This window comes from Cherax quadricarinatus, chromosome 74, assembly GCF_038502225.1.
Source record: "Cherax quadricarinatus isolate ZL_2023a chromosome 74, ASM3850222v1, whole genome shotgun sequence".
Lineage (NCBI taxonomy): Eukaryota > Metazoa > Arthropoda > Malacostraca > Decapoda > Parastacidae > Cherax > Cherax quadricarinatus.
In genome coordinates this window covers 3,300,907-3,312,234 of record NC_091365.1, presented here as the reverse complement: position 1 = coordinate 3,312,234, position 11,328 = coordinate 3,300,907, and the positions used below count along the sequence as shown (strand labels likewise).

At 41.5% G+C, this 11,328-nt stretch overlaps 1 protein-coding gene across 1 annotated transcript; it reads right to left on the bottom strand.

Annotated features, from left to right (window-relative positions):
• Positions 1–317: 317 nt before the first annotated feature.
• LOC128700167 (tektin-4-like) lies at positions 318–10,005 on the bottom strand. Its single transcript, XM_070100680.1, has 10 exons — positions 9,888–10,005; positions 8,187–8,358; positions 7,676–7,837; positions 6,810–6,999; positions 5,964–6,080; positions 5,041–5,229; positions 4,341–4,469; positions 1,985–2,104; positions 1,473–1,627; positions 318–701 (listed from the first exon to the last, which is right to left on the bottom strand). The coding sequence occupies exons 1-10, from the start codon at positions 9,988–9,990 to the stop codon at positions 491–493; spliced, it is 1,548 nt and encodes a 515-aa protein (XP_069956781.1). The 5' UTR covers positions 9,991–10,005; the 3' UTR covers positions 318–490.
• Between the last annotated feature and the right edge of the window lie 1,323 nt (positions 10,006–11,328).

The following is an 11,328-nucleotide window of genomic DNA, read 5'->3' as shown; positions in this document are numbered from 1 at the left end:
TCCAGCTATTATTCACTATTTTGGAATGATAAAGCTATAGTTAGCTACTGGTTGGTGTAACATCTCCACACTGGTTCATCTCCATTTCCACTCACATAGCTGTTTAATACTTTATTAATTTTGTTCTCTGGGTATATTGAGAGGATATACGATAAGTGTTCTTGTATTAGTTATGACCCGCTTAAAATGTAAGTTGTTTATTTGGGGTAAACATTATAATGTAAATCATTATAATGTAAATAAAAATACAAATTTAATAGAGATCTTTTTTAATATCCATCTTACAAATAAAACAAACAAAAAAAATGTCTTCAGGATATTAAGTGAAGCAGTCTGGCCTATTACTGCTAGTGGTCTCAGGTCCTCTTCGGGAGGATGCCACCCACAACAGTCGACTAACTCCTAGGTACCTAATTACCTGTAGGCGAACATTGGCAGCAGGTGTTACCTGAGTTACTTGTAAGTAAAAGCACAGCGGCATCCTGCAGAGTTACAAGCCCAATAGTTTTTCCTGTGTTTGCTTAACGCTCCTGACGTTGACACAGCGACGCTCCAGACTGATGGTGTGTTCTCTGTTCATGATATCCTTAGCGAAGTCCTCGTGGAGGCGATGGAGGTCCTCAAGTGTGTCCTCACTGGTCCTCAGACGCTCCCGCAGCGCCTCAATGTTCCTGGGCAACTCCTCTAGTTCATCCTTCAGTCTGGAAAAATATCAACACTTGCTCTTGCTAAATTATGACTTATTACTTATATAAAATTGCTATTGCTGTCCCCTGTGTAACACCTATGCACAAGCTGTTAACACATTGGCCGTTTTGCACTAAAGTTGGGTGACCTAACGAAGAAAACATCTCTTGCTGCTCCCTTGTAGACATTATGACTCGGTGTCGATCCTTCGCACTGGAACATCTTCATTTGACTCACGAAACCGTAATAACACGATTGTAAACACATCACAGAACGGAGTCTTAAAACTCACAGTTCACTGTGTTAACATGACTCACGAAATCGTGATGACACGATTGCAAACAAACCATACCCCGGCCGGGATTGAACCCGCGGTCATAGAGTCTCAAAACTCCAGCCCCTCGCGTTAGCCACTAGACCAGCTAGCCACAATAAGATTCGTCCAACTAGGTATATTTCTACACCATAGGAAGGTTAGCACAGGCACCACTGTGACCACAAATGCAAGTTTTTACAGACGAATCTCCAGCTAGCGTGGCCGTGACGAACTCTAGCATAGACCAATAAAAATAATAACAATAATAATAATCTTCCACTCATGAGGTTATATTTTTTTACGACCACACCATCTAATTTATGCATTCCTCATTCTCTGCATTATATTTACACACATTGATCTTGGAGAGCAGGTTTCCTACTCACAGCCTCATACTTGCTGCAACTTTCGTATACACTCCTGGCTAAAAAATGTGAGGTCTGAAGGAGCGGGTTCAGCAGTCACCAACCTGTAGTGAGGATGGTCTAGACAGCGGTCAGCGCCAAGCCTGAAGGAACGGGTCCAGTGTCTACTCTGTGCCACCTGTAGTGGAGATTCCTTGTCTTGCAGAGCCTGACGCAGCGACGCCAGGCTCATCTCTTCCTCTCCTATCTCCTTCCGTAACTGTTGGTTGGGATAAGTAAAAAAAAAAAAAACTTGGAAATATAAGATTTGATTCATATTACAAAATATATGTCAGTGTTTACCATATTAATAATAATAAAAAAACATAAGTATCAAACAACAAGCGCTAAAGTGTGTGAATGCCCTGTTATTATGTAAAATAAATCCAAATTATAGCAAAGCAGCAAATTGAGACCATTTTACAAGCTTCTACAAGAGTTCTTCCAGTGGCCACTTGGGGGGAAGAAAACACTCGGTCCATCCATCAACAAAATACATAAAACATAAAACACTTTATCATGGCATGGATGAAAAGACACATGCGTTCTTTCGGTATCAAAGTACCGCCGAACTTACCATAGCATCCTTGTCGAGTAATTTGATCTTGGCATCCTGCAGCTCCATGATGCGAGTGTTGAGAGCTACGTCTGAGGCCTCAGCCGATGCTTCCACGTCTCTTGCAACATCTTGCAATGCCTGCACAATACGCACTCAAATTCAAATGTCTAGTTGCAAAAAAGTACACAGGTAAATTGCTATATAGTAATAAAGTAAAGAATAAGTATTTTTTTTACAAAGCCAAAGTTACCCACAGTATTCTGGGCAATTTTAACAGTTTTAATTATATTTCAAGAAGTTCCCTTCAGTTTTGCTTTATGATGAGACTCCAAGCACACAGTTTTATTAAATGAGCGCTTATATGAAGTAAATACTATTAAAAATAAATGCTTATGCAAAATGAGCACCTAACAAAAATGAACACTTAATTAAACTGAACATTTATCCAATATGAACACCGGTATTTTATAACACAGTATATACATTGTGAAATCTACACCAGGTGCCTCCAACAAGCATCTCAGGTGGGAGACCTAGAGTTTGGAACAGATGTAACTAAACTAAGATCCACAGCAGGTATAGATAGTATTAGGTATTTATTACAAATTAGCTGAGAACAAAGTTCTGGGCATCAAGTTTCATTTTTTTGATTAATTTTCGCCGGGAATGTATTACCTGTATTGAAGAAGAGGGATACCTGATAATATATACATGGGAGACACCTGAAACCCTAGCCAAAAAACTACACACTTACCATAATAACGTAATGCAGTGAGAGATATACACGGAAGTGTAAAATAGACCCAGTGAAGAGAAGGGGTGCCATGGGCATAATACGAAAACACTGTCGATATCCTCTACTATTCAACCTACTGTAGATATAAGACTATTGCTGGAATAAGTGTAAAAGTTTTCAAACGGAAATTGGATCACCACCTCTACAGAGTGCCAGATCAACCAGACTGTGACGGATATGTGGGCCAACGAATCGCCAGTAGCAGCATCCTGGTTTACCAGGCAATCAACAGGGAGGCGTGACCCAGGTTGGGCAGCGAGACCAGGAAAACTCTCGAAACAGGTCACAGATAAATAGCAGGATGTATAAATACCACTGATCATTATTAGAATGTGAGGAAAAAATTATTCATATGAAGATAATGACTTGTTAGAGTTAAAATGGACAAGCCAGTCTTGGCTGGCTGGTTAATGGGGCTCCAAGCCTGTCGCCTACACGAGAGTCATTAAGAGGCATGTAAGGTCCCTCGTCTTCTAATAACAGGTTCATTTTTTCCACTATAATCTACCTTGTCCATAATTACTATCGCATTTGTGATAGTAATTATTAGAAGACGGGGGAACTTACGTGCCCCTTAAGGCTGCATGTAACTTTTTCATCACCAGAAAAGAGTACTTTAATCCCTATGTGTGTGATAAATGACGATAAACGGGGAGACTATCTTCAACTTTAATCTCTATAATAAGGATTACAATAAACTCTCAGCATATATAAGCTAAAGAAAAACATACTTCTCGGTATACTATATCCTCTGCCAGTCTTGTCCCACCTCAGCATATATCCTCTGCCAGTCTTGTCCCACAGTATATATCCTCTGCCAGTCTTGTCCCACCTCAGTATATATCCTCTGCCAGTCTTGTCCCACCTCAGTATATATCCTCTGCCAGTCTTGTCCCACCTCAGTATATATCCTCTGCCAGTCTTGTCCCACCTCAGTATATATCCTCTGCCAGTCTTGTCCCACCTCAGCATATATCCTCTGCCAGTCTTGTCCCACCTCAGTATATATCCTCTGCCAGTCTTGTCCCACCTCAGTATATATCCTCTGCCAGTCTTGTCCCACCTCAGTATATATCCTCTGCCAGTCTTGTCCCACCTCAGTATATATCCTCTGCCAGTCTTGTCCCACATCAGCTCCTAACTGAATACCAGACTGAGCACAAAATTATTTCCTAAGTGTTTATTAGCTGTTATATAGCGACAAAAAAAATTATGGTGAGTAGGGGGAGGGTTATTCCAGGACTGTGTCGGTGTTTTGGGTATGTGTTCTTCATGTGTCATTTACTGTACAAACAAAGTAATTTTCAGATTAAAATAGTTATTTTTTCTCATTTTCTGGAGCTTTGGATTATGACTCATTCAGTAATTATAATGATAATAATTGTCAAGAAATGCATTTTGTTTGTATTACTCACCTGATTGGCAGCACCTCTGTTTTGTCACCTGATTGGCAATACCTCTGTGTTACTCATCTCACTGGCAGCACTTCTTTGCTACCTGATTAGCAACACAACTGCGTTACCTGACTGGTATCACTCTATATTACTCACCTGATTTGCATCACTCTGTATTACTCACCTGATTGGCAGCACCTCTGAGCTGAGAGCCTGAGTTGATCTCTCTCTTACACACGTCCAGGTGATGATTGGTGCGTTCACTCCAGGTGTCTGGGGTCGACACACCTTCATTAAGTGCAGCTGACACTGGCTGGAGAGACAGGTTCAACATGTTACCTTCCTCAGGTTTTATACCTATCTACTGTGAGCGTTATTAGGGTTCCAGTACCTAGTTACCACAGAGTAAACTGGTTTAAATAAAAGATCTATGTACTTAAAGGGAGGGTGTTTTGCGTTCTTAAAATTAATTTTAAAACCTTAGATTTTTAGTGAAGGTATTTTTCTAGTACACTTCCATCACGACTGAAGTAAAAGGAAGGTCTTTATTTTGATCTAATACTAATTATATTAATAACTAAGTTTGATTAAAGTGTAATTTATAATAATAAAATTTAATTAATTTCCTTGCTTTGATTCCTTTATTTCCTCATTATGTGTACATTATTAGTCTGTATCTTTGCTTTCATAATCAAAAGTTGCTTCATTCAGTTTTATACAGTTTAATCTCAGACCTCAACACAGTCGGTTAATACGTAGGTATTTAGTGTTACTGGGTAGAGGTAGCAGGGCAGCAGGGGCAACAGGGGTGAAAGGAAATTTGCACGTAAGTTTCTATGTATCAGAGGACCTGCGATAAAAGAGAGCTGGCGGTGAGGAAGTACCTTAAACTGTGCCAAGATGGTCTGGTTGACGAGTTTGGCCGCTGAGTGGTCCAGTTGGAAGGCCTCCTGTTTGTCTGACCAGTCGTGTTCCAACAAGCGCTTCACCTCCAGCAGGAGAGATATCTGAGCCTCAGTCTCCTGGAGCGTCTGTGTCAGTAGAGACCTGCCAGTACGCAACACTTCCTTCTCCTGCTCAACAAGCACAGCGTATCGTTACCTTTTCATATACTTGAATATACGGGATAAGAGAAGTTATCCCAGCTCAACTCTTTTTGACGCCCAACCTTATCGTAGGTATACTATCACCCATCCAGAGTGCGTCTCATGACAGTCGATTAACATTTAGGAACTATTTTTTTGCTAAGTGTAAAGGGGCAGCATGAAAGAAACTCAGCCATAATTTACTCTGCCTGAGAATCAAACTCGAGTCCCTTCATTTATGAGCCAAGTGATTTTTCTTTTAGTTACAGGTCACCTAGTTTTAAACCCTGCTGAACAAATGTAAGGCACTAAAAATCCCAATTCACCTATACGCTATTTTTCAAGAATACTCGATTTCCTAAAACAAACGTCAAAGTTAACTCTCAGTGTACATCTGTAGTAGTGCAAACTGTAAAGTTCCTTATGTTTAAGTATAGTAAGTGTAAACTCTCTCAAGAAGAGTAGTGTAGCAAGACCTCTGGGATGGCATCAAAAATTCAACCGTTATTAGGGTACTGGACCGTACCTGTTCCTCAGTACCTGAAACTGATACAGCTGATATAGAAGTAAGCAAGGAATGACATGTACCCCTATGTTATCCTGTTACTGTATTAATAAATCTCTAATGATTTAAGTCCCTTTGCTTCATATGCTCTCCTTGAGCATATACCCTGAGAAATAACCAATTTTCAAAGTACTGAGAGATACACAAGTGTACTGACCTTGTCTAAAGCGAAGGTGACCGGGTCACGAGTTGCGTCCACACCCACACGGAACCTGCGGATGTGTGTACACTCTTCATTGTTCCTCTCCGGCAGCTCCAACGCGAACAGTGCCACCTGTAATGAGACTCACGTTGATACATGTTACAGTGCCACCTGGAATAAGACTCACGTTGACCCATGCTACAGTGCCACTTGTAGTGACACATGTTATCCTGACCCCTGGGGCAGTGCTGCTTATAGTGATACTTACATTGATTCCGAGGTTAGTTTGATAGCCTTACTATGTACACTATACCCATCCTAGTGAAATTACAGAGGCATATATTGGACCTAGGGGCTGGGCCGCGATATTTTGATAGCTACACAAGTTACAGTGGTAATGAATTATTTACATATCGGTTACAAAAACATTACAATGTAGCTTTTATGCTAATGAGTTATTTATAATACCCGATATTTTAGCAAGATATGGTTGAATTTAGACAAGTTTAAGTGATTATCAGTTATTCGAAAAAGGCAAGGTCAGGGTATTTTTCCTGACTGGCTGGTAATATGTCACTGTGGATAAAATACTATGACGTTTCTTGAACATTTGTGAGTGAATTATATTTGATTTCGTGATTTTGCTCACGTTCCAGAGTGTGAAAATAGTTCCTCTGACAAAATTTACATTCGGTTAGATCTACATCAAATGTTAGTATTAACTCCCAAAAGCACCTGCAAGACCCTGTCGAGGTCTTAATATGGAGGACAATAACTAGGTCTTACTTGGAGGACCATGATAAGGTCTTAGCAAGGGAACAGTATCGAGATCATACCTAGGGGACCCTGTCTAGGTCTTACCTGGAGCCGGGTCTTCATAGTGTCCTGAAGAGCAAGTTCATCGATAGTATTGTTGATGGCGTGGTGGAGGTGTGACCTCAGCTCCAGTGTGGAGGAAAGACGTTCATCTAGACCTTTGGTCACAGAGTCTTGTGCTGTGCGTGTCCGCTCCTCCGTGTACGCCTCTGTCTGGCGGCTCTTGTTCCGCAGCCTGAGCTCATGCGACAACACATGAGATATGTGATTACGAATTAAAACAAATATTTAGGGTGGAGACATGATTGGTAAGGGCAGAATCTTCTCCAGGAATGAGTCACGGGGATGTCAGAATGCATTTTTTTAAACAAAACAGAGGTAAGAAAGTGGAGTGAACTAATCAGTGATGCTGGAAGTGAACTCCATACTGGAAGCTTAAAAATGTATGACAGGGCTTTTTTTCACGTCAGTCGTTCGAAAGATGAGAGGCAGGAAACAGAGCTAGAGCTTACGCCTCTCTCTCTCTCTCTCTCTCTCTCTCTCTCACTCTCACACACACTACTACTACTACACACGCAATACATATTGACATTACTTCCGTTTGATTCCTATCTATAATAAATCATAGTGATAGTGTTCCTGCTACCTGAGCCCCTCATTGCACTTGTTTTCTACGTAAAACTTCAGCACAGTGTTCCCTGCTACCTGACTTCTCATTAGACCTCCCTGATACTTGAAGCTACGATTCTCCTTACGCTTTAAACCCACGAGCAAGGTTTAAGCCTAAATTCTTGCTTACGACAAGATTGATCTGTCAGAAATGCTGGAAGAATGTCAGCCAGGTGCTGACAACATGACTGATCTATCAGAGTGATCAAAGAAGATAGCAGAATACAGAGGACATGCCCAACCTGTCAGAGTACTCGAGAAGGGTGTTAGCATAGTGATGACGATCCAGATGATGGTTGATCCAGCGTAGTGGAGTAAACTCCCCCGTTCGTGATTCCTCCACTGCTTGTAGTGGGGACACCGTCCTCACTAACCTCTCCCTCCATCCAGTCACATCCACTCCCCTGAGGAACACACGTTAATACTATCTGGTTAAATGCTTATAATATCATGGTTCTACTGAGTCTCTCAGGCTAACATGTTTCATTACTTAATAAAACCAATCCTGTGTGAAGGAAATCCATCGTATGTTAAGGGGTATGAGAGGAAATTTAATGGCGCAGTGCTGACAATTCGAAAAGACAGACAATTTGTTGAGAGGATTTTTATTGAGACGTTTCACATATGAAAGACTTCTGAAGGTTTGTCTCTTCAAGAGGGAAAACTTTTCAATAAAGTTTCTCTCTGCAAATTACGTCTTTCCTTCAGAGCTCACTACATGTCGACTGTTGCCACAATATCAGGTAAGCTTACATGTAAGGGTGGTTGCCAGGCTTGACGTCGTCAGGTTTAGTGTGAGGGACGAGGCTTGTGAAGGTGATAGCTTGCCTGGGAGCTGCCACCTCCTGTGAAGGACCACAGGAGTCCTGCACCTTGCCTCCCTCCTCCTCAACTGTCATCACTGCCGTGGCTGTGCCCTCCATCACTATCAAACAACACTCTGTCACAATGACTAGTTCACTGTAATAATCATTTGATTACATAAATTGTATAACAAACTTAATACTACTAATACTGTGAATATGATAATGGCATGCAATACCCACAAGTTGATAAGTAAGACACATGTCCAACAGTTAGGTATCTTCATTCCGAAACGTTTCGCCTACGCAGTAGGCGCGCATAACGGAGATAAAACACCTCAATTACTGGGAGCGCTTGAGGTTCCTAAACCCGTATTCCCTGGAACGCAGGCGAGAGAGATACATGATTATATACACCTGGAAAATCCTAGAGGGACTAGTACCGAACTTGCACACGAAAATCACTCACTACGAAAGCAAAAGACTTGGCAGACGATGCAACATCCCCCCAATGAAAAGCAGGGGTGTCACTAGCACGTTAGGAGACCATACAATAAGTATCAGGGGCCCGAAACTGTTCAACTGCCTCCCAGCATACATAAGGGGGATTACCAACAGACCCCTGGCAGTCTTCAAGCTGGCACTGGACAAGCACCTAAAGTCGGTTCCTGACCAGTCTGGCTGTGGCTCGTACGTTGGTTTGGGTGCAGTCAGCAGTAACAGCCTGGTTGATCAGGCTCTGATCCACCAGGAGGCCTGGTCACAGACCGGGCCGCGGGGGCGTTGACCCCCGGAACTCTCTCCAGGTAAACTCCAGGTATAGAGAAAGCAGCAGAAGTAGAGATGTAAAGACGATGTAATCAGTCCTTCACACTCGAAGACTCAGTTTTGAGGTGGTCAGTCCCTCAGAGCAAATTAGTTCGGTTGTATAAGATGAGGGAAGATAGCGCCGTGAGTCACAGACAGCAGTTAAAGACGTAGATGAACCACAGAGACGTCAGCAAATATTTTTCAGTCTCAAGATAGTGAATAAAAAGAACCAGACCATGAGGTCGAGGAATTACATCATACCCAGTTTTGAAGGCAGGTATGAGTGAGCCCTATAGAACAGGAATTAGCAAAGTCGGTCGATAGGAATTCAAAGAAGCGACCGGGAACTATAAATCAACTCCTGTATACACAACTAGCCACTGTGATCTTGATAAAGCTATACCACCATTAGTACAGTTTTTTTGTGATGCGATACTTTAATATTCAGAACATTTACCCTTCAAGGGAGGTTCCTTGATGCTGGTGAGGGGCTCTTGATCTAGGGAATTGGATCTGTGCTCCGGTTCCCCGAATTAAGCCTGAATACCTTCCATTTCCTCCCCCCACATATGCGCTGAATAATCCTACGGGTTTAGCGCTACCCCATGATTATAATAATAATAATAATAATCAGAACATTGAGTCTTACACTCTGACGAAGATACAACTATTATGCAGATGTTTAGTGTTACCAGAACAATACTGAGAAACAGATGTTTAGTGTCACCAGAACAAAACTGAGAAACAGCAGATGTTTAGTGTTACCAGAACAAAACTGAGAAACAGCAGATGTTTAGTGTTACCAGAACAAAACTGAGAAACAGCAGATGTTTAGTGTTACCAGAACAATAAACCTTGACAGTAGCACACGAGGAGGCTGGAGTTGTTAGACTGAGCACCGGACAGACGCTACCACCGTTGTCATGGTTACCACCATGCTTCATCAATAGCGTAATATACTAGCACAATACATAGTGGTGTATTTTAAGGTGTAAAAATACACCATATTACTATTACTGCCTTTATTATTGTTAGTTATCATTAGCCATCATCACAGGACTACATTTTAAAGGTTATTTGATTTTTTCCTTTTTCTTTCTCCTACTTTTCGATTTATTTCACTAATAACTAGAGAATACCTCATTCAATGGCCTTAAAATTTTCAACATTTTTGTACTGTAACTGGGAATAAATTGTTGGAACAACTGACATGTTCACGTTTCCCACGACCAAAGTTGTTGTACCCATTTATATCCTCCTGGAATGGCTCGAATAACTTCCAAAATCCTCAGCGGTAGAGCTCAAACGTTCTAAAAAGTTGCCAGGAAATTCGACGACAACGAAGAGTGAAATTCAAACATTCAGCTATAGATATGACTTTTATTTTAAATTACGTTAAATAACTTGTAGTTTACCTCTTCAAGGACTTCCGCATTTAATGGCTGAAGGTCTACGGTGGTCCGTGGCCACCAGGCCACGGACTCGCACGGTGAGGTCCGGGTTCGATTCCCGGCGAAGGGTGGAAACATTGGGCGTGTTTCCTTAAACCAGTTGTGTATGTTCACCCGTCAGTAAAAATGGGTAACTGGGTGTTAGTCGACTGGTGTGGGTTGCATCCTGGGACAAAACTGACCTAATTTGCCCGAAATGCTCTACATAACAAGTGGCTTTCTATATAGTAGAATGTCATTGATGTCAGTTAGGCCTGTATACCTTGTACATGTACTTGTAGAAATAAAGATATTATTATTATTATTATTATTATTATTATTATTATTATATGTATATTATGTTAGGTAGTAGGTTGGTAGACAGCAACCACCCAGGGAGGTACTACCGTCCTGCCAAGTGAGTAAAACGGAAACCTGTAATTGTTTTACATGATGGTAGGATTGCTGGTGTCTTGTCTGTCTCAAATATGCAAGGTTTCAGGTACGTCTTGCTACTTCTACTTAGGTCACACTACACATACATGTACAAGCATATATATATACATACCCCTCTGGGTTTTCTTCTATTTTCTTTCTAGTTCTTATTCTTGTTTATTTCCTCTTATCTCCATGGGGAAGTGGAACAGAATTCTTCCTCCGTAAGCCATGCGTGTTGTAAGAGGCGACTAAAATGCCGGGAGCAAGGGGCTAGTAATCTCTTCTCCTGTATATATTACTAAATGTAAAAGGAGAAACTTGCGTTTTTCCTTTTGGGCCACCCCGCCTCGGTGGGACACGGCCGGTGTGTTGAAAGAATGTATATTACGGCCAGGACAGGACCTATTAAGTCTG